This window comes from Girardinichthys multiradiatus, chromosome 13, assembly GCF_021462225.1.
Source record: "Girardinichthys multiradiatus isolate DD_20200921_A chromosome 13, DD_fGirMul_XY1, whole genome shotgun sequence".
Lineage (NCBI taxonomy): Eukaryota > Metazoa > Chordata > Actinopteri > Cyprinodontiformes > Goodeidae > Girardinichthys > Girardinichthys multiradiatus.
Genome location: NC_061806.1, coordinates 42,065,822 through 42,089,757, shown reverse-complemented (window position 1 = coordinate 42,089,757; position 23,936 = coordinate 42,065,822). Strand labels below are relative to the sequence as shown.

Sequence of the window (23,936 nt, the reverse complement as noted above, 5' to 3'; positions counted from 1 at the left end):
CAGCAGGAGAAACTTTTCCAAACTGTGAGCAGTCCAGCTGCGTACTAACAGGTGGTTTAGGTTGCAAAGTAAAAGTTGGTTCTTCATGTAGTGGGAAGAAGCTGAAGTCCAAAGAAAACTTCAGAGAACCTGAACTACTATTGATCCAGACCACTGCAAAGGATAAATGAATAGTCTGTTTCTTTTTTTAGGAGTCTGAACAATTAAGTCTGCTTAAAAACTCCAGTATTTTAGTACTGTTTGCACAATGTAATATTTGCATAGTTCTGTGTTTATTTTTATTTAATAAAGTCTGCTTCCTGTTTGGTCTTTTTTATCCTTTCTGGTGTAAACAGCCATATGGTGTTTTGTACTTTTACAATTGCGGAATTAAGTGTTTAATATCCAGTATGGATGGAAAAACGTGTTTTAAATGGAAGTTTTTGTTTAAAAGTGAGTTTTGCAACTTTCGTTTGGTAAAAGAATGGAGATAAAGTTATTCTGCTCACCGAGCTTCTACCTGATGACAAGTCAAACATCTCTTTTCCTGACAGAAGGAAGCACATTTCATTGTCATCCTCTCCCCAAATCCCAGAAGGTCGACACCCCTCTGAGAGCAGCTTGCTGCAGCAGGACCCGACCCCCCCTAAAACCTACAAAAGCCAAATCTGGGGCCTCTGCTCAGCTATCTGGACATGGAGCCATAGATTCATAGAGGTGGGAACCCAAACAGGGACTTAAATGATGCATCGACGCGCGTCTTACCGATCCGCATTTCACCTGCAGCCACTGAGGAAAAAATGGATTTTAAACATCAGATATGATGCCGAGGAGACAGTTTACATGTTTGACTAAACTTTGCTTTAGAATATAAATCATCTCTTTCAACTAATAAAATAAGCAGCCGCATTTTGCCGCTGATGAATTATTTTTGGTAAAGAAAAAACCAAGTTCCCACCCAACATGTGTTGTTTTGTGTTTTCTTGGTGCGTCACTTGTTGTGGAGCTGGCAGGATTTGGAGGATTAATGCTTCAGGAGACTGCAGGCCGGACGCTGCCTCAGCGGGCAGCACTTACAACACCACACCAACACGCCCAACCAAAACAGTCTGCTCGGTGTGAAAACCCACACTGTTCAAGTCCAGCTGAGACGAGTGCCTCGGATTCATCAGCCTTGGTGACAAATGTGATAAATGTCAGAGGAGCTGGTTTGTTACTCTGCAGTTATTCTGAGCAGGAGTCACACATGGAGGTGATAAATATGATTTACGTAACGTTGTTGTGTGGATAGACTTTGTTTCCGTGCAGTTTATTCATGCCTCAGTGTCTCATTCACAAAGTAAAAAGCCCTAACTAGGTAATGGTGCAAATATCCCATGATCTGCAGCAGGTTTGTATCAGGTTGCTCCTCGATCCATATGTGATCATCCATTCTTAAATGCGTAATTCCTCATCTGGGAGAACTGCATCAGCACAGAGAAGTGATGCATACCTGCATGCAACAAATCTTCTGCAAGGAATTAGCAAATTTGACAGATGCAGAAAAACCTGTGTGGTCCCACATGAGCAGGGTTTTATTCTAACTAATCTCACTGCTGATTGCATCAATCGATTTCTCTCTGCTAAATGTTTTCTGACAAGTAGACTAGTTAATCTAACTGTGAGCAACTAGCTCTAAACTACACCCCGTCTAAAACGACGGTTTACAGTGCTACGCAGATCCAAATGGGGGTCAAACTGAAAGCTTGAACCAAAAGAAAGATATCAAGACCCAGAAAACTGGACCTGTTTATTAACAGAGTAACTGTTTTAGACAGATGCTACCAAACAAACCTCATTCTGCCCTGACAATGAGAAAGCCACAGAGCATAATGACCTGCTGCACGAAGGCCACCACTCTAAGGGATACATTCACAAAGCAATCCAACTTGCTCCATTTTTGGCAAAGTTTTGCACAAACTCTGAGCGTGATTTCTGCACCAATTGTAGCTGCAGACAAACACACTGATCAAGTCTAGCAAAGTAAATCCAACATTGTGCAACAACCTTTGTATCTGAGCATGAGCTAAAATGGATCCATTCTTTGTTTTTAGACCTCCAAGGGTTCTGTTTGGCTGCAGAGTGATCAGCTCTCTTCCACTGGGCTTGCATCGCCTGGCTGGATGGGAATAAACTGGCCTGAATTAGGTTGGCGATACGAGCTTTACTTGACACAGCTGTAAAAAACCAGCTGCTTGAGACAAATATGAGAGAAAATTATGAGAAAGCTTCAGGAACGTTTGTTTGCCGTTGCTGTTTAATTTAATGTTAGCAAGTTTTTATTCTCTAGAAGCAGAAACAAGCGAAGCGGGTAAACTGCAGAATGGGTTTGTAAAAGTTATTTCAGTATCCTAAAGAAACAATAAATCACCTACAGAGCATCAGATTTGATTTGGGAAAACTGAGGTGAAAGTTGCAGAAAGCTGAAAACCTTCTGTGTTTCTGTCACACTCACAATAAAGACAAATGCTGAACTGTGAGGAGCATTTTCAGGTTCATTTTAATGCTAATGAGCGTTGTGGTTGGAAGAGCTCAGAGCAAACAGGATGCAGAGAAGTCCCATTAAGTTCACACTAGAAACAAACGAGCTGCAACTGACCGTGTAAAGTGGTCCACCAGAGCTCCAACCAGCTCTCCCACTCGGTCCTGGTTGGGGCACAGCTCGCCTTGCTGTAGACACAGTAGGACGTCATCCTGGGAGGACGTGTGGAGCGCCACCATCTGGTCATCCCCACTGGTCAGACTCAGTCCTGTAAGCTGTGGAAAGAGGAAAACACGAGGCAGTTTAGGGATGGATTCCAGCAAAGAAGGAGCAGTGGATGTGTGGATAAGAATCAACTTTTAGTGGACCATACATGCATTTATATCTACAGTCAGAGCAATAATTACTGAACTTAAACCAACTAGAAGACCATTAACACTGGAGTAGGACCCAAGTTCATCTTCCATCATGACTACTGCTGGGTACAGTGGATCTGTGATGCTGTGGGCCTGATTTTCTTCCATTGACTGGGAGCCTCTGCCAGACAACTAAAAACGGGTCATGACTAGATCTTCTAGATGAACAACGATCCAGAACATTTGACCACAGAAACACAGAATCATCCTCCTCCTATGCCCCTCACAGTCCTCAGGTCTAATGAGCAAAGATCTTTCTCTCTGCATGATCCAGCCTGGGAAATTGTTATATGAGAAGACTGGTGCCCAGAGAAACCCAGTTTATTTTTCTACTAAGATCCTCTTTTTCCATTTTAGCCAAATTTATTATCCTAAAATGATTTAATTATCTACAGAAATATAAACTCACATCTCAGTTCTTCTGATTTGTTGAACGTTAAAGATGTTGCAGATGTGACTAGTTCACGCAAGCTTGCTTCTTCTCTCTGTTTTTGAAGTGACTCTGTGACGTTAAGTGGTCGTCACGTCTACCCTGACGGGTCCAGTTAAGTCTTTGCTGGTAAAACGTACAGAAGAGCTGTTCTACCGATTCACTTCGATTAAGTTTTAAACTGGAGGACTTCTGTGTTTCAGGAAGCCTCTTCACAACGGCTGACTGAGCCCCTCCTGAACAGGGAACAACAAGTTCATGGGGCTGCAGTGACCAAAATACATCAGAAACTTTCCTCTTCCACTGATCAATGCCACTTCCGATGAATTCTGGAATTACATCCTTGTTTTCCATACCTCAGAAACCATAGAGAACTGATCATTCAATTTTACGTTGCAACAATTGAAAAGCTGCGGTCATAAAGGGCCAATATAGAAAAGGAGAACATCTGACCTGATATTTCATAAAACGCTGTAGTTCTGGATTTTGTTCAGGATTAGATCTGAATGTTTTATCTGATCTATCTATAGGCTGGCTGAACTATGACCCTTTGACACAGATTTCATCAGAAACTGATTATCACGTCAGCATCTAATACCTATGAATTTAAGAGCACCGTGTATCCTGGATCAAAAATCATGGATGATTTGTGCTCAGATGGAGAGCACTGGGAGTAAATTCAGCCGGCGGCTCCATGTGGAGGAGCAGTGAAGGGAAAGACTCGGTGGCCCAGTTACAGCAACGTGACGATTTACTGAAGTAAGGATGACGGAGGAAAAGAAATGTGAGATTCTGATACAGAACGTTGGAGAGACAGTGAGGTGCGTCACAGTTGTTAGAGAATGGGAGACAGAGTGGATTACAGCCCTCAGTTCACTCAGGTTAATCCAGACAGGAACACAATGAGTTGGATGTCCCAGCAACGTCAAGGCCAACCTGTTCCCTCAGTGGAGGAACGCCGCTCAGCTCATTTAGCTTTGTTCAACCATTTCCCCAAAATCTGAAGCACAGACATGTTTCCCGCTCTTAGTTATCAGCTCTGTGAGGTTTATAAGACAGAAAGAGCAATAAATTACATTTCAGATCTCAACTCTGTCCAGAGACATTTCACACGTAATTAGTCACAGAACACATTTCTGGTTATTTATGAGCTATGCATCAATCACTGCATATAAGCATGGTGATGGAGGAGTGATGGTTTGGGCTCGTTTTATGGCCGTAGGATTTGGTCCTGGAAGTGAAAAGTTTAGGGTTACTCTCTTTTAAGGGCTTGAAGAAATTATTTCCACTAGTAAAAACAGATCACAGGTTGCCTGAAGATTCGTTCTGCTGTTGACTTCAGGTTAATTTATCTGACTGAGGCTAAAATGTCTGAAATGCTGAACTCGGAGCTACTTTCAGCGTTTCTGACCTGGATAGTTTCCTGCTCAGACCTCTTCAGTCTGAGCTGAATAGCAGCAGCTATCTTTAGCCTTTCTGCTGTGGCATAATGACGGTTTTTAGCCCTCTAGCATATTGTGAGGTCTTGAAACACAGAGCAGGACAAACAGCTGTGCTGACTCATTATGTCTGATGTAGGCGTTGAGTTTTTACTGAAAGAGGAATTAGTAGCAACGTGACTTACTGATGCAAACCCTCACAGAGGTTTCTCTGAATCCGTCTCAGCCTTTAGAGTCAACTTGGAAGACAATTAGATTTAATGAAGTAATTATATGTAGTGGCAAATAGTTCATAATAAACACATATCACCTCAATTTGATTGATAAGGCACAAGTTAAACCAAAGACAGGTTCAGTCTGTCTCACCACTACATGTATACCTTGTTAATAGAACTAAGCAGTTGTGAGTACGACTCTATCTGGCTCCTGAAGAAACGCTCACCACTTTCTAACAGTTAGACTGCTCATAAAATAATAAAGGGTGACAAGGTGAGGGATGAGAACACGTTTTAGAAAGCTGCTGCTTCTTATCCTGCCAAGAAATATCGAACGATGAAACAAATGAAGCACATTTCTGCCATCCATCTCCTCCTGTCACATTTATAAAGAATCTGTTACAATCTGGCCCAATATAATGCATGTGTGTCTGGGTGAAAGCTGCTGCTGCTTAGGAAACCATCTGGTTGGACCCCCAACTGGTCAAATTACCTTGAGTTGAATTAAAAAAAAAAAAAACACATTGGTTCATGTTAGGATGTGGGTCTGGAGCTGCGGTCCAGTGAGGTTCTTATTTTTGCTCACACTCAGAGGACAAAAACCTTTGAAAGCAAAACAATTAAAGCTTGAAGCGAGGCGGGATACCAACTAAAGACGGGAAGAAAAACGGATCATAAAGGTGCCATGAAAAGTATTCAAACCCCTGAACTTCTCCACTTTTGTCGCGTTCCAACAACAAACCACCATGTATCTGGAGGGGATTAAATACTATAGACCAGCACAGAGTAGAGAATAATTAAGAATTGGAACCAAAGGGATTCAGTCCAACAGAACCACATCTTTCACTCATTTACTTTCCACTCAACACTGATGCAATACTTTGTGTTGATCCATAACGTGAAATAGTAACGTTTGTGGTTGTAACAAGTAAATGTGAAAAGTTTAACCAATCTGAATATTTCTGAATGGCGCTGTAACAGATTTTTAAGGAAATTTTATTATAATATAACTGGTATAAGAGTTTATAAATTCACAGGAGTCTGCTCATGTGTGCGTGTCATCATCTTACTGAGTCCAAAGGAAGTCTTTTCAGAACCTTGTACTGCTTCTTCGGCTCCAGTTTGTAGACGTACTTGTCCGTGACGAGCAGGGCTCGGTCGGTGCTTTTATTGAACCTGTTCACCTGGGAGAGAAAAGAAATAATTAGACCATTTCTGCCTTCAGTGAGGAGCTCATTATGCTGCTTGTGGGTGTTTTTCATCATAATTAATTAGCATTCAGTGTTTTTTTTTTATTTCTCTTATCAAGCCTGTCACATGTTTAAATATTATGAGGCTTTTAATTCTTTTAAACACTGTAAGATAATAAAACTGTAGCCCAAAGTTCCCACCAACAGATAATAATGATTCATGGAATAAAACTTGAAGACTGAATTTACAGCTTCAATCGCTTTCAGAAACAGTCAGGGAAAGGAGAACATCCACAGACATCAGGAAATAACAACAGGAAGAAGCTCCCTGTGGAAATGAAACTTTTCACTATCACAGTCTCACATGACCCGTACCTTCCTACAGAAGCCCGAGAAGACAACCTGACTGTAGCCGTCTTTGTTGTTGAGCTCTTTGGAGACTCTGATGAACGCAGAGCTGGTCTGAGGGCTGTCTCGCACCTGCAGGAATAAAACACCTGCATTAACAAAGGGAACTCAGTTGAAGCCACCGTAGCTGCAGCGCAGATGTGGATGTGCTGCAGGAATGCATGTTGTCATTAGTCCAGACTGGGTGACCTTTCCCAGCCTCTAGAGGCTTTTATGGCATTAAATCCATAAGCAGCAGATCAAAGCTTAGAGACTGGGGTCGATGTCACAAGACGAGGACTTAGAGAGGAGCAGCGAAGCTCAAACCTCACATTTTACGTTCAGACGTGCTGATGTTAGGCATGCTGTTGGAGCGTCTCAGGTCCTTTTGCATTTTAACATGCATGCATGCAGGCGTCCTCGGTTCAATATAAAACTGGATTCTCTCAGTGGAGAAAGTGATCAGAAACACGAACGTTCAGTATTGAGGGTAAAGATGTGCTCTATCGCAACAGCTTGTCTGCCAGAGTAGCTTGAAGCTCTGGTAGAGAGACATGCTCATGTGACCCAGTCGCAATAAAACTGCATCCAAAATATTCACACCGTCTCTTCATCAACACCATTTTATTTGATACTTATGTCCCATCAGTAATAAAGACAGAAATAATGAAAGGTTGGATCTTCTCCTTATAGTCTTGTTCTACACCTGTTAGGATCTTCATTTCAAAAAGTCAAAAGATGGGCGGTTAGTTTGGCAGAAATGTCCATGATTATTCATCCAAACAGGTCAAACGGGTCTTAAGTATGATCAGGAAGGGGTAGAGGAGCTAAAAGATCTATAGTCTGTTTCTACTGGTTCCGGTCCACTTTGTCATTCTGGTCAGAACCTATAAACACTGGAAAGAAAGTGCAAGGAGCGGATTTGTCTGCACGGATTAATGGTAATTACTTTCATGTTCATTTATAGATATTATTATATATCATCTTATCAAAAGCAGATATTTCTATAGTTGTCGGTTTTTACATGTTTTATTTTTAAAACCTAAGGATGGACGGACAGATGGACAGAAATCACAATAATGAGAAAAGATGTGAAGCCTATAAATATACATAACTGCCTCTACTTTAACTATTTTTCTGTTTCCAGATCTCTAAATATTTAAATCAAATTTCAAACTTTTTCAGACTGCATGACTACATACCTTATGGCAACCAAAGTACCGTACAGCAGAATAAAAACATATGAGATAAAATCATAATAATAAAAGCAGTAAATATAAGTGATCTGTAAACATGACACAGAATTATTCTATTGAAAGTTCTGCTGATGGACCAACATAGCAGAACAGCTGACTGGACCTAGTGTCTAATATCTGGCTGAGATGGTCATAATTATCACAGGAAGTTAAAAGTTTAGCAGTGACTATGGTCTTCCTCCAACATTTGTATTAACATCTCCTTGGTTGGAGACCTGAAAACAAACTTCAGCATCAAAGCAAAACTCTTTTCCATGAATATTTTAGTTTTGTTTCGAAGGTCTTTCAAGTCAACTCTCCGGACGGTGGTTTTCCAGTGGATCTCTGAAAGCCGACTCCAGCATCGCCTCAATTGGGCCTGAAACTGTAATCAGCTACTGCTCAGTAACCGAGTTCCCAGTTGAAGATAAATGATCTGGTCTGATGTTGTTCTGATCCTATAGTCGAGTTTCACCAGAAAAGACGAACCTTTAACTCGAGTTCTGGTTAGAAACATTTTTCTTCCGTCATGATTCAGGACCAGAGTAGCTCTTCACACACAGACTTGTGGGTCATTGTGGAGTAAATGCAGTCACATGAGCCCGAAGCCCTAAAGGAGGCCGCCGAGTCACGGGCCGCCTGACAAAGTGAAGAGAGGAGAAACTCGGGTTGGTCACGCAGGAGCTGCCTGAAGGCATCTTTAAAGCCACCGAACAACATCAGATTAGCCGCTAAATGAGGCCACAGTGGATCCATTAGAGGGGAGCTGCGAGTACCATCCTGCCTTAGTCATGCCTCGTAGCCTGAGGTGAGTCACATGCGCTGTTTACATCTAAAACAACAGATATACCGCTGGTCATTCAAGTCTTGTTTACTGAGACTGAATCTAGTGGAAAATTCTGCCTGCAGCGGGAAAAACTCAGTGGATTTTCCCCGATTTTACACTAAACAACCAAAGTTCAAGCTAAAAGAAAACAACAGGGAACCTTGAGAACAAAGTGATGAGGAGCAACGAGGTTTTCTCCTGTTAGTGGATTCAAATCTATTTCTGACTCAATAAAATGGATAGATAAGAAAACATCACATTGAGAGTGAAAGGATTTCCTCACAGAATTTTGTCAATGTTAAAAACAAACCTTCATATCTGACCAAGTGAAGCTGAATAAATATAAAATGATTCAACATAGGAAGATGACATCGTCATCCAGGCCTGATTACTGCCAGACTTGTAAAACCATGATTTCAACAGAATTTGTCCACAAAACATGGTGGTGGCAGCATCATGCTATGGGGACGTCTTTCTTCAGCAGGAACAAAGAATCTGGGTCAGATGAAGGAGCTAACTACAGGATAACTCTGGAAGGAAACGTGTTCGAGGCTGCAGAAGATTCTCAGGAGGAGGAACACAGTGGCAGATATTGCAGGGAACAGAGGATCTTTGGATTCATGTTGTTGGGTTTGCCCGGGTGCGTTTCTCACATTTGAAAGGTAGTCTCTCTCCCAGGCTCGGCCGACCCCCCAGTGCTTCCTCTCTCCGCTCAGTGAGGTCAGTGCTGCCACCTTGGCTCGGACCTCCAACATTTCAGACGGAGGAATGTTCTTCACAATCTGCCTCGCCCACCACCTGACAAGAACGATCAGACCAAGATGAGTTTTACATCAAAACACAAACCCAACATGTTAGCCTGCTTTCACTGTGTAATTTACAGTTCGAATATAAAACAAAATGAACAAATGCTCTTTACATGTTGACCACACTGCTTGGGAAAAAGAAGGAAACACAAACCAAACGATAACAGGTATTGAATACTGACTACCATCAATGTCCAGCAACATGGTTAAGGCAGCTGTTGCACAGAAACTGTTGTTCAAGTCACAATTTTTGGCCTCATTCTGCTCCTTTCTCCACTCCATGCCAAGACGGCAGCATCAGCATTGCCACCAGAGGCTCAGCAGCTTTTTTTGTTCCTTTATAGAACATTTCATCATGCCTGTCCTCAGAGACCCTCTTTAAGTCTACATGATATTATAATCTTTGAACGAAGCTTAAAGAACCAAAAACAAACCAGCGAGTCCACCAACAGGAACACAGGCGCTAGATTTATACAGAGCTACGCTAAACTATGCTAAAATAGCGAGTTGCTGTTTTCTGTGTTAACTGGAATGAATATAACCTTTACCTTCAGTGTGTTGTAATTTCCCTTCGTTACCTCTGGGTGTAACAGTATATGTATTTGTACCAAACTGTTATGATGTACAAGTAAAGCACTGGTGCAAAGAATCTTCTAGTTACAGGCAGTAACCCCTCTCATCCAGAAGAGGGCGCTCACCAGCGTGTTTTTTGTGCATCAACATAAAATTTATTAATGAATTAATTAAACCAGAATCTAAAGCACTTCCCCCCAAAATCAAAACAAGAACGGCTGGTCAGCAGAGTGAAACTTTGGGTTCCTGATGATCTGCAGCAGACCAGAAGAACATGTGTTAAGTAATTAAAAGGCCAAGCTGTCATATCTTCACATGCTTTGGATTGTGTGGTGAACTCCTATAAATTAAATACATCGCTATTTACTGCACGTGAAAAGTGGTGTAATTGGGTTTCTGATATTTGATCCCAGTTGTAGGCTCTCACCTGCGATGTAGCATGGTTGTGATGCTGTGAAACTGGGCCAGAGCTGCAGGTGGTGCGGGCCACTCCACGCTCTTCCCGTAGTCCGGCATCGTGCGCACGCCCGCAAATCTCCGCCCCACCTCCCAGAAGTGGGCCTTCACTTTGTGGCGCTTGTAGCAGCCCATGATGGTGTAGATGGCTCGCATCCGCCTGCATCTCAGACGGGCGAGAGCGCCTCGCCAAACCTGGTAGGTGAGGAAAGAATTTCACAGAACGAGAGAAAACGGTTTCCTCTGAGTCTCACTGAGCCAAACAGAAACTTTAACTGTAGCTTGAGATCCAGACTCATCTGCTGTCTTCAAAGTAGGTCAGGGAAGAGAGGAGGGAAGGATTTTAATGTAACTGATCTTGATCTTATTCATTTTCCAATTATTGTTACAGGAAATTAGGATTCAAAGGAGCAGATGAGTCAAACTTAACCCCTGCAAGCACAAATTCATGAGACTAAGAAGAAACTGGAATCTGCTCTGAAACCCCCAGTAAACCATAATCTGAGGAAATTAGGTCTGCATCACCTAATTAACACTGACATTATTCATTCTAAAGCATCTCCAGCTCATAATGAATCTAAAGAGGATGCTGATGGTCTCAGGGCTCACCTTCTGCAGGAAGAGCACCAGGATGGGGATGAGGGTGGCTCTCTCCTGCTCCAGGGTGAAGAGAGTCCGCGGTGTTCTAACAAACAGCTTCGTGTGACCGTACGCCACGTCGCCCTGGAAACCGTGCTGCGTGATGATGGCCTCCACGGCATCCCGGTCCGAGGTCATCAGGTGGTTCGGCCAGGTGTACTCGCAGGTCATTTTATACCTGAACGGAGACGGCAACCAACATCAAGGATACAACCCATCCATTAACATTTAGAGGTTATTTTGAAATAATTTTTGATCATTTAATGAACAATTTATACATAAAAAATGAACTAGTTTTTCTTTGTGAGACTGGCTTAAAATGAAAATAGTTTATAACTGTGTGACTGAACTTGGATCCTGATTTGGTGACAGGTAAACATGACTTTTACTCAGACAGAGCTTCTCATCACACAGACAGATGATTGGCTAATTAGCATTTTCAAACACGTTAAATGGCTCAAATGTTTGGATATTTGTGGTTTCAATGTTCAGGAGGAGTTCAGAGGAGGAGCAGACAGACTGAACACGTGCAGCGCTGCACACCGAACACATTGCCTCACCGCTGCAGGAAGCGAGCATACTGCTGCCTGTAGGCGAAGCCAGCCCTGCGAACCATCACGTTCTCCAGCAGACCGAGGTAGGCCACCTGGTGCTGACAGCGGGCATCGTCAAACAACACCGGAGACTTCATCTCGTTGGGTTTTATGCATCGCACATAGTACGGCTCCTTAAAAACAAGACACAAGGCAAACTGTTAGTGACTCCTCAGCTGACCTCATGTCAGTGTTGTTTGGCTGCAGGGTCGAGAATAACTGCATCCTTAGGTCACATCTGATCTCACGCAGGGACATATTAGAATCAGATCCTCTCCACTGGCTTCTGCAGACGTTTATATGTAGACAAGCAGTAATACTGCACTAACTGTAACCCTTTACTCTGCATTCAGCCCTGCTGTTTGTTCATAAATACACCGAACTGAGTGCTGAGTGCACTGACCTGCATCAGATGCTACAGCTGAGCCTCATCTCACACGCAGCTCTGTAGCTTAATTAGCAGCACATCAAACAGCAAAAACACTCAGAAGACAATAAAAAAAACCAAATCAAGCGATGTGGAGGAAACCCCTGAAAGGTGAGAGAAAAATGATTTTCTGCCAATCAACATCTGCACAGAGATCGTTTCTGACCCTGAAGGTTCTGTCAACCTTAACCCAGATGCCTGAGCACCCCAGCAAAGAGTCACGTGTTCTTCCAACCTGACCCAAATAAAAATAAGGGTTTCCAGAAGAGTTTCCTTTCTTTTTTTTATTTCAAAAACATCAAGACGAGATGCTACAACAGCCAACAGCAGGTCCGCTTAAAATAAGAGGAAATGACAGAGTCCAGTCCATCAGATGAGTTCAGCCATTTTAGGTCCAACACGCTCCCTTCTCCCCCCAGTGAGGCATGATGATGGTATCCTCTCTGACACCAGAAAGTGTTATGGATACATGTTGTTGGATGGCTGCAGAACTACTGTTTGTTAATATTTTCACGTTTCCAGCAACTGTTTCTGGAAACAAAAATGAGTAACTGGCCAAAAGCACTTCAAAATTAAATTGGAGTTCCAACTTTCTCACAATTTCTATTGTTCTCCATTCAACAGAATAATAAAGTCTCACCCAACCTCCCCAACGGTGACTCTAGCACAATGTATTAATTAACTATGGGATTAGATACATTAATAGGGAAGATCAAGTAGCAACCAGGTGCTGCTGATTAAACTGATTAATTAACAGATCATCAGCAGTTTGATCACCTCTATAAAATAAGGAGTTCAGGCATTTTGCTGCTCTGGACCATACAGGTGTGTGTTGACAATACCAAGACAGAAAGAGAACAGCAATGGCCTCAGAGAAGCAACTGTTGCTTCCTATCAACCTGGAAAGGGTTCAAAGGTCATCTCCAAACTATCTAAAGTCCACCATCCTACAGAGACGAAGATTCTTCCCAAGAGAAAAACATCTCAGACAGCTGCCAGTCTTCCCAGGAGTGAACGTCCCAGCAGATTCAGCGTGAAGTTAAGAAAAATGACCACAAACCCAAGAGCTCCATCTCAGACTCTACAGGCCTCAGTTAGCAGGTTAAAGGTCATGACAGGACAGTTAGACAAACACTGAACCTGTCTGGCTGTTAGGAAGGATTGAAGGAGAAAGCCTCTTCTCTCTAGAAACAAGATGGCTGCAGAACTTAAGATTGCAAAGCTGCATCTGAATGAAGGAGAAGACTTCTGGGACAATGTCCTCTGGACAGATGAGACCAAAATAGAGATGTTTGACCATAATGGACAGAAACGTGTGTGTAGAAACCCAAACCCAGTAGATCAGTACAAACACCTCGTACCAGCCGTCTTATTTTGGTTTCATCATAAATGGAATCACTTCTGATTAGATTTAAATAATTTTGGACCAGATCCGTTTTATTATGTCCTGATCCATAGAACCGAACAGAAATGGAAACTGGGATTTTTACGACAGATTCATTTTTCACAAGAGCAGCAAATTAAATAAGATTCCTTGAAGGTTCCAGGTTTTGTTATTTTTTGCAGATTAATTTGATGTTGCTGTAAATGAAATTTATTTCAAGCTGTTTTTCTGTTCATTCCAATTTAAATTATTACTGACTGTCAGACATTTACTTTGAATAATAAACAGGTAATTGCCTAAGATTTTTTCAAGCTTACATTTATAGAAAACACTAGGATAAGAGAACCTGTCCTCCTCCTGCAAAGGGCAAACCCTTTGCTTTACACATGCATGAATTAGATCTGAAACAATGTTTAAATAAAACATGCAAACAGCCTTATGTTACCCAGTTAATTAAAAAAACAGACCACTGACCTTGCAGGCTAATTTATCAACCAAAGCCACTATGGAGTTCTTGAATAGGGTTGCTGCAGTCTGCGGTCTCTTGGTGACCTCTGTGATGCTCAGCTGACCATCTGGCCACATTTCCTTCAGGACTGGATTGGAACTGGAAGAGAAAAAAACAGTAAAACCACCAAAAACTGGGCTAAACGATGAGAGAGGGAAGAAGAAAGTAATTCATGCACCTAACCCAGTTACTGAACTGTCCAGTCCAGGGTTCTGCAACCTTTATGATCCAAAGAGGCTTTTTTTTTACCCTCGTTTAAACCCTCTAATGCAGTGGTTCCCAAACTTTTTGTCCTGGGCCCCCCTTTGATTTATAGGCATATTTTGCTGCCCCCCTGCCCAGCACACAATGACCCTCCAACCAGACACATGTATTTTGTTTTCAAACTACATTGCAATTTATTTTACAGCTCAGTAAACTGCAGTAAATTACAGGTTGCAATAAAATAAACTAGAGTCATTCAAGTAACAAAACAACAAACCATTTAACCTTTTACAGTGTAAATATTTCAAATGTAAAATTCTTTATAGTATAACAATATTCAACATTGCTATTAACACGTTTTTCAAAAATGTGAAAAATTGGTGTAAAACACAAACAACTCCCTGAGAGGAAAAATAAGGTTTCTTGTGAAAACGGCATCTTTCATATATTTTTAGTGACTGGTGTGAGCCTGCTTGTTGCTGCAGATCTTCTCAAATCTGGGTTGCAGATGTGAGATTGCCACTCGAAGTTCGTTTTCAATGTCCAGCTTTGATCTGTATTTTGTCTTGATTGAGGCCAAAGCAGAAAAACCTGTCTCACAAAGGTAGGATGTGGCAAAAGGGAGAAGTATGGCCAGGGCTCTCTTACCTAGCAGTGGATAATCTTTCTCCACTCCAGTCCAAAATGCAGCCAGTGTCTTTGACTTAAACTGTAGCCGCATTGTTGAATTAGAGGTGACATCAATGAACTTTTCCTCCTCTGATGTGCTGAAGTTTGTAGGTAGTTTTACACTGAAGGAATCACAGATCCAGTCATATTCTTTGGAATCCTGCACCAGGAAATATCTCAGGAAATGTTTCTGAAGGACAGAGATGTGTGCTCGCATGCATGAGATCACTGTGTTCTGCAGCTTGTTGTCTTCAATGAATAATTTCAAGTTCTCAAATGAGTCCACATTACCGTTTTTCAGTCGCTGCTGCCAAATCTCAAGTTTTCTGATGAATTATGTGATTTTATCTGCCAGATGTGGGAGTTGTGTGTTTGTGCCATGCATCTGCAAATTCAGTTCATTCAGTTTTAAAAATATGTCACTGAGGTATGCAAGTTTCATTAGGAACTTGTTACAGGGACATTTGTGGGCAAGTCCACAGCCTTCTTCCTTCAAAAAGATGCGGATCTCATCTCGCAGATCAAAGACCGTGGACAACACCTTCCCACGTGACAACCATCGGGACTCGCTGTGAAACAACACGGCTTTGTGCTCAGAGTCCATTTCCTCACACAGTGCCGAAAAAATCCGGGCTTTGACAGGTCGTGTTTTGATGTAGTTGACTGTGGCGAGGACATCGGTCATTACTTCATTAAGCTCGGAACTGTTTAGACGCCAGTGGTTCACGGTGTATCATGCAGTGTGTCCACTGCACATCAGGGGAGACGCGCTTGCAGCCCTCCTCGTTTCCCAGCCATAGCCTGCGCCCCGTCTGTGCAGATCCCCACACAGTCCTCCCATTTCAGATTGGCCTCTTTCAAGTATGAGTCAATGATTTTAAACAGTTCCTCTGCCGGGAACTTGTTTGCATAAAAGCAACTCCTCCCTCATGTCATCTCCATCTATGAATCTGACGTAAGTTATCAGTAAGCAGTCTTTGTTACCATCAATGGCTTCATTTATCTGCAGAGCAAAGCGGCTGTCACGCACCTTGTCATTAAGTTGCTCCTCTATGTCCTTTGAAATGTCATTAATGCGCCTACCGATAGTATTATTAGACAGAGGAATAGCCCGTAGTTTGCTGGCTGCTGTGTCATCAATCATAGTCGAAACTATGTCCATAGCACAAGGAAGTATTAATTCCTCCGCGATTGTGTGCGGCTTTTTTCACTTTGCCACCCGGTAAGCAACTTTATATGAGCTGAGTTGAGCGTTTGCCGGTACATATGCAGCTTTAGTGAAGAGACATTGCTGGACACGGCAGTTTACGAGTTTTTGTCGAAAAAAAATTAACTGCCTTATCTTTTTGCTCTGGATGTTTTGTCTCCAAGTGGCATCTGAGCTTGTTAGGCTTCAAACTGTCACAAGTTAGCACTTTAAGACAGAAAACACACTGCGGTCTCCTCATTACCCACCATTGTGCAGGTGAATCCCAAGGCAAGATATGATTTGTCATATTTTCTAACCTTTGGCTTTGAAGAAAGTTGTTTTGGAAGCAAATTTGGTGATTCTTCATCTTCTTTTTTACGTTTTTGTGGGAGTCCCGCCAGAAACGTGTCCATTATGCTAACAGTGTCCAAGCATTCTTTCTTTCAGTTATTTATACTGCGCCCCCCCGGCAATGACGCTGAGCCCCCCCTAGGGGGCGCGCCCCCCACTTTGGGAACCTCTGCTCTAATGTAACATGACCTACTAAAGAAAGACCACTCATAAAATCTACTATAAGAGATTTGTTGTCATTTTTAAATAACCACCATTTATTTCTGCTTTTAAGGTTTAAATAAGGAAAAACTTAGACAATTTAAATGGGATGCTGATGTGAAAGGTAATGCAAAAAAAGCACCTAGTTTCCAGCCTTATGACAAGAAAAATAGATCTAAAAATGTTATTGGTAATTTGAGTGCTTTAATGTTGTGGAGATTCACTGTGATTATTCCATGAAAAAACTGTTAAAGCCTGCATATTTAAAAGATTAGATGGTCCTTTATCGTTTTTAGTTATTTACACGACAACGATTCATTCAAAACAGGATGGATTTTCAGTTTTTGGCAACACATCAACAGGACGTGTTGTAATTGTACACGTCCTGTTGCACATTGTGCTATCCGCCATTGTTATTGTTGATTTCTTCTTCTGTGAATGTTAAACGGGTCGGCAGCTGTTCCGATGTGCGCATTAATTTCTTTGATTGAAGTCATACTCCAAATGAGCCAGGGCTTCTCCATACTGTTCTTCTTTTTCTACGGAGACCAGGACATTTTCACAACTTTAAATCCTGGAACCTGTTTTCAAGTCTCGCCTTTTTCAGAGAAAACGTTCGCTGCTGAACACGAACAAAGAAACGCATCAAAACTTCTCCGTTTCCCCCCAAAAAACGCTGTGTAAACCAGGCCAAAGGATTATTATGGAAGGTCCATACAGAGCAGCAGGTTGCAGACCACTGGTTTACAGCATCAGGACTTTGGTGTCAGTGAGGAGTGTAACTGGTACCTGTTGTACATGAGGCGCTTGAAATCTTGGAAGAGGAGGTCCTTGTTTTTGTCCAGAAAACCCTCAACAGAATATCTGCAACAGAGAGAAATTGGACAAAAGTGAAATGCAAGGAAAAAAACAGATTTACTGAGGTCACAAAACCAGATAGTCTAATTTCTGGACTAGTTTCTCTAAAAAGAGTGAGCAAGTATTCCTTCTGCTGTCAAAAGATCCTGCAGTCCTCAGAAAAAGGGACAGAATTACAGTAATAACAGGAAACTGTGACAGGATGAATGAAGTCTATATATAACCATCTCACACCTCACACTTCAACCATTTAAAGCAGAACCATGACCTTCCAATGAAGCTTTGTCAACTCACTGAGCAGTTGGCGTAAAGGCAGAAACTCTGGGTTATCGAGCATCTGGGGACATTTCACCATCTTCTCAATTTATTAAGCTATTAAGGCAGAGGGAGATCTGGGAATCTCACAAAGCCGCAATGACCAGCTGCCCCTGGGTACGCAACAGGAAACAGATCAATTTGTCCTCCAGGGAAAACTTTATTTGTAAAGACACAGAAAAGATCATTTTTCCTGTAAATGTGATTAAAAAGTGAAAGGTAAAAATGAAGACATGTACTGAGGTTGGGAGCTGGTAGAAAAGCCATGAAGGTTGATGAAGCTGTGGATCACAGAAGCTGACTTTCAATTTGACTTTAGGTTAAATTTGAAAGTAAATATGAGCTCCGTTCAAAGTAGTTTCCTGGGTAAAAGGCAGACGGCTGATTTAGATGAAACAATACAACAGATATCCATCAAGTCCTGTGTTTGGACGGACAGACAGACGGACGGATGGATGGACGGACGGATGGTCAGACGGATGAACTGACGGATGGATGGACGGACGGATGGTCAGACGGATGAACTGACGTATGGATGGACAGACGGACGGATGGACAGACAGACGGACGGACAGACAGACGGATAAACTGACGGACAGACGGATAAACTGACGTACGGACGGATAAACTGACGGACGTATGGATGGACAGACGGACGGATGGATGGACGGACGGACGAACAGACGGACGGATGGACAGACAGACAGACGGACGGACAGACAGACGGATAAACTGACGGACAGACGGACGGAAGGGAAAAAATGTATTCCAGATGGCCGTAAACAACCCTGAAAAGAAATTAATGAGTGACGCATTTAAAATCAATATTTGGCTTAAATTAGTGATTAAATTTGTAACTTTTTGTTTTGCACAATGATCACTGATCCACTTGTGTATAAAGATGACTAACATCTGAACTTAACTAAGGTCCATACAACTTCCATTTTCATTGACACAAAATAATTTGACCTATTTTGTCCTCCTTCCACATTCGACCTAAAAGCTGAAACAATCAGCACGTCACATGTCAGCTGCACGCCCGCTCTGTGGCTGCGCCCGTCTGTCACGTCTGCAGGCACGGAGGCTGAGGCTGGCTGTGACAGATGTGTCCTTCTGGCTCAGGATTGCTTAAAGCCACCTGACCAGATTCTGGGGAGCTCGCTGAGGAGAGGCAGAGCATGCCAGGAAAACACAGACCAGTCCAAATACACAACAAGTAAAACACTCATTAACAGGTACATGACAGGACATGATGGACAAGATGGGCATGCAGAGAGGAAGTTGAAGCTCTCCAGAGAAAACAAGATGACTCAAAAGAGAGAAGATGAAGGTGAAGGCTGGTGAAAGGGAAGATACACCTGGAGAGGTTAGATTTCCTGCAGTATAAGGTTGTGGAGCAAAGGTAAATTATTTTTGTGAAAGGGCTGCAACAGCAGGCTGAAATCCTGCAGGGAATTAAGAATGTGGATGTCGAAGCGAGCCAGGTGAAGGGAGCAGAACAGAAGGGAGGAAAAAAGAGAAAGAGGAGGAGAGTAAAGTAGGTCAAAGCTTTCGATAATGGTGTTTGGTGACAGTGGAGGGGAGGGGCAGCGGGCGGTGAGAACAAGGGTATATTTAGCCTGAGTGAGGATAGACTCAGATGGGATAGGATGAGACAGGGAATGGTGCAGAGAGGAGACAGCTCAGCTGGAGAGGACCTGATGGGGCCCTGAGATGGGCTAAGGTCGGGTGATGGGGACATACAGCGACATAGAGCCATCTGTCATTACTGCAGCACGCTCTTATCCACCCATCAGGGTGATGGTGACACATGAGGGCCGTAATTACATCTACAGCCTATAAACTCTGGCTTCCAAGCATACAGTAGCTCCATTTTTACCAAAACCTTCAGAAAACCTAGAACAATATTTTCTTAGGTTATCTGGAGAAGATGTTTTACTAAAACTGCAGGAGGCGCTAACTCCTGACCACTGACACTCAGTTAAACTCACCTGGTCCATTTTCTGATGTTGGTGGGCATTTCCAATTTTTCTGAACTCACTTCTACCAGTGCTTTCCACAATAAACATTTAGTTATCTCTTTAATTGGTTTTCCTGCGTCTACAGTCAGAGGGATTAACATACTGCTGGCTTAGAAAACAGAAATATTGAAACAAATGAACTGTTTGTTTTCTTTTATTTAGACAGGTGATCTCTTTGAGGTTGGTTGACCTCCAGCTGTTTGCTTACTGGGCAAACAGGTCAGCAGAGGATGTAGTCCACCTGGGTCTACACTTCATCCTGCACCACCCGGACCACCCAGGGACGTACACCAGGATCCAGTTTGTAGACTGGACAAACAGCACCGGTGCCCCCTAGGGGTGTGTTCTCTCCCCACTCCTCTTCTCCCTCTACACAAATGACTGGACCTCATCGGACCAGTCTCCTGAAGTTAGCAGATGACTCCACTGTTACTGGACTGATCCAGGACAGTGACAAGTCTGCATGCAGACAGTAGGTGGATCGGCTGGTCCACTGGTGTGGTCAGAACCACCTGAAGCTAAACCCACTCAAGACTGTGGGGATGATGGTGGACTTTCAGAGAACAACCCTACACTGCCTCCCCTCAACAACCCTGAGTCTGCTGTGGACCACCAACCTCCGGTTCCTAGGAACCACCCCTTCTCTGGACCAGAGATGGTTCTCACTCATAGAAGAAGGCCCAGCAGAAACTGGGCTTCCTGCAGCAACTCAGGAAGTCCAACCTTCCTCAGGAGCTGCTGGTCATCTTCTACGCTGCCATCATCCAGTCTGTCCTGTCTTTGTAAATCTCAGTGTTGTTTGGTTCATCCACCAAACAGGACGGGTCCAGACTGCAACCAACAATCAGGTCGACCAATCAGGTCTGCAGAGAGAATAATCAGGGCTGACCTTCCCTCCATCTAGGATTATTATTCATACTTTATGTACCATCCGTTTCATGTTTTATTCTTCATCACTTTCCTTTTTGTCCTAATCAGTTAAGCTTAACACTTGTACAAAGTTGCCTGAGTCCACATTTTCTCTACATTCTGGGTCTTTAAACTGTACTGAACTTGTCAGACAGATAAAACAAATCCTCTGTACAATAAACATAAGCTCATTTTAGCCCTTTTATAAAAATCACTTTATTATTTTATTTAGTTACATTTGTTTTCAGATCAGGTCATATTCAGCATCTTACGGTAAATATAAACAAAGCAGCAACTGTTCCTGAGACCTATTTAGATTTCCCAGATTTGAAGAACCCCCACCATGCTGCATACAGCAATTACTGCTGCTGCATCTCAGACTAAACTGTCTTATCAGCTCGCTCCATCCCCCTCCTCCTACTTCTCCCCTTTTCATGCTCCTTTGACATATTATTGTCCTTGTTCTTGCTCGATTTAGGCCAGTTCACGTGAGCTGCAGGCATCTTCAGAAAGCAAAGCCATGCCGGGTGACTGCTAGCCAGGAGGCCTCATCTGGCTGCTGCCACGTTCTAATCCACCAAACACATTAAGACAGAGGAGCAGCGTTGAAGAAAAAACGGTTTCAAATTTTCATTCGGAATCTGAATTATTCTAGCAGACATTGACTTAAAATATCTAGATAACACAAATCGGTGTAGTTAGAGGACTTCAGGTGAACCCTAACTAACAAGTCAACTGAAATACAGGTCCTTCTCAAAATATTAGCATATTGTGATAAAGTTCATTATTTTCCATAATGTCATGATGAAAATTTAACATTCATATATTTTAGATTCATTGCACACTAACTGAAATATTTCAGGTCTTTTATTGTCTTAATACGGATGATTTTGGCATACAGCTCATGAAAACCCAAAATTACTATCTCACAAAATTAGCATATTTCATCCGACCAATAAAAGAAAAGTGTTTTTAATACAAAAAACGTCAACCTTCAAATAATCATGTACAGTTATGCACTCAATACTTGGTCAGGAATCCTTTTGCAGAAATGACTGCTTCAATGCGGCGTGGCATGGAGGCAATCAGCCTGTGGCACTGCTGAGGTCTTATGGAGGCCCAGGATGCTTCGATAGCGGCCTTTAGCTCATCCAGAGTGTTGGGTCTTGAGTCTCTCAACGTTCTCTTCACAATATCCCACAGATTCTCTATGGGGTTCAGGTCAGGAGAGTTGGCAGGCCAATTGAGCACAGTGATACCATGGTCAGTAAACCATTTACCAGTGGTTTTGGCACTGTGAGCAGGTGCCAGGTCGTGCTGAAAAATGAAATCTTCATCTCCATAAAGCTTTTCAGCAGATGGAAGCATGAAGTGCTCCAAAATCTCCTGATAGCTAGCTGCATTGACCCTGCCCTTGATAAAACACAGTGGACCAACACCAGCAGCTGACACGGCACCCCAGACCATCACTGACTGTGGGTACTTGACACTGGACTTCTGGCATTTTGGCATTTCCTTCTCCCCAGTCTTCCTCCAGACTCTGGCACCTTGATTTCCGAATGACATGCAGAATTTGCTTTCATCCGAAAAAAGTACTTTGGACCACTGAGCAACAGTCCAGTGCTGCTTCTCTGTAGCCCAGGTCAGGCGCTTCTGCCGCTGTTTCTGGTTCAAAAGTGGCTTGACCTGGGGAATGCGGCACCTGTAGCCCATTTCCTGCACACGCCTGTGCACGGTGGCTCTGGATGTTTCTACTCCAGACTCAGTCCACTGCTTCCGCAGGTCCCCCAAGGTCTGGAATCGGCCCTTCTCCACAATCTTCCTCAGGGTCCGGTCACCTCTTCTCGTTGTGCAGCGTTTTCTGCCACACTTTTTCCTTCCCACAGACTTCCCACTGAGGTGCCTTGATACAGCACTCTGGGAACAGCCTATTCGTTCAGAAATGTCTTTCTGTGTCTTACCCTCTTGCTTGAGGATGTCAATAGTGGCCTTCTGGACAGCAGTCAGGTCGGCAGTCTTACCCATGATTGGGGTTTTGAGTGATGAACCAGGCTGGGAGTTTTAAAGGCCTCAGGAATCTTTTGCAGGTGTTTAGAGTTAACTCGTTGATTCAGATGATTAGGTTCATAGCTCGTTTAGAGACCCTTTTAATGATATGCTAATTTTGTGAGATAGGAATTTTGGGTTTTCATGAGCTGTATGCCAAAATCATCCGTATTAAGACAATAAAAGACCTGAAATATTTCAGTTAGTGTGCAATGAATCTAAAATATATGAATGTTAAATTTTCATCATGACATTATGGAAAATAATGAACTTTATCACAATATGCTAATATTTTGAGAAGGACCTGTATGTATAACAAATGTCTCTAAACTCCTCCAACTCAGCCTGAGGAGACCAGCTGCTTAACAGTTGAATTAACAGAGAATTCCTGTGTTTGGGTATTTAACCAAGGACTAAAACATCATACCATTGGCCACAACGTAAGGTAACACTGACATGCTAACAATAGCATTAACATGTCAGTGTGGACATGCTAGTGGATGTTTAAAATCTAGTGGTCCACACGATGGAGGAGATGATCTGATCAACAGCTGGGACATAGGAGAAATGATGTGTTCTGGGACTTGGAGCAAGTCTGTGGATGTTAGCATCAGCAGGCTAATGTTCAACATTATAACTAGACTTTCCAACTGATGCACTGCAGTTTCCAACAATTACAGAAACCCACAACAGCTGACCTGTACCATGGAAATATTGGGTTTTTGAACATGTGCATCTAAAGAACGTGTGGAAATGATGGCGTTTAGCTTCAGATTAGTGCTGCACAATCACAGGAAAATATTCATCTGCCATACTATTGCTGAAAATTGTGATGATGATATTGTTTATGATTAACTGCCATTTTAAAGACTCCTTTCTAGCTGTACCATTACACGATGTGGCCACTGCTGTTTGTGAGCTCTAACACTTCAGTCACCAAAGATATGCATCCGGAGTTGGCTTTAAGACGACTAGAGTAAAATTAGTAAACTTATTGTTATCATTATTATTGTTGCACAGTCAGTGACTCGATGCAATCTGCTGGGTTTCCTTAGATGGAAAAACAATATGAATAAAAAATAACTGAATCTGACTGATAATTTGGATCAGTTGGAATGAATGTACTTGACTTGGAATCTGTATGATTTG

The 23,936-nt window shown here is 42.6% G+C and overlaps 1 protein-coding gene across 5 annotated transcripts in view; it reads right to left on the bottom strand.

Moving 5' to 3' along the window:
* The window catches only part of myo1g (myosin IG), an 81,413-nt gene that overhangs the window by 19,552 nt on the left and 37,925 nt on the right, over positions 1–23,936 (bottom strand). For all 5 annotated transcript variants that reach the window (XR_007040988.1, XM_047383712.1, XM_047383711.1 and 2 more), the window contains 9 exons: positions 17,428–17,502; positions 13,991–14,123; positions 11,673–11,839; positions 11,083–11,290; positions 10,445–10,668; positions 9,292–9,436; positions 6,566–6,670; positions 6,071–6,184; positions 2,618–2,775 (listed from right to left, as the gene is read on the bottom strand). Coding sequence is in view for 4 of the 5 variants with exons in the window: in XM_047383712.1 (XP_047239668.1) it covers positions 2,618–2,775; positions 6,071–6,184; positions 6,566–6,670; positions 9,292–9,436; positions 10,445–10,668; positions 11,083–11,290; positions 11,673–11,839; positions 13,991–14,123; positions 17,428–17,502 (1,329 nt within the window). In the remaining variant the exon portion in view is untranslated. The remainder of the gene's footprint in view (positions 1–2,617; positions 2,776–6,070; positions 6,185–6,565; positions 6,671–9,291; positions 9,437–10,444; positions 10,669–11,082; positions 11,291–11,672; positions 11,840–13,990; positions 14,124–17,427; positions 17,503–23,936) is intronic.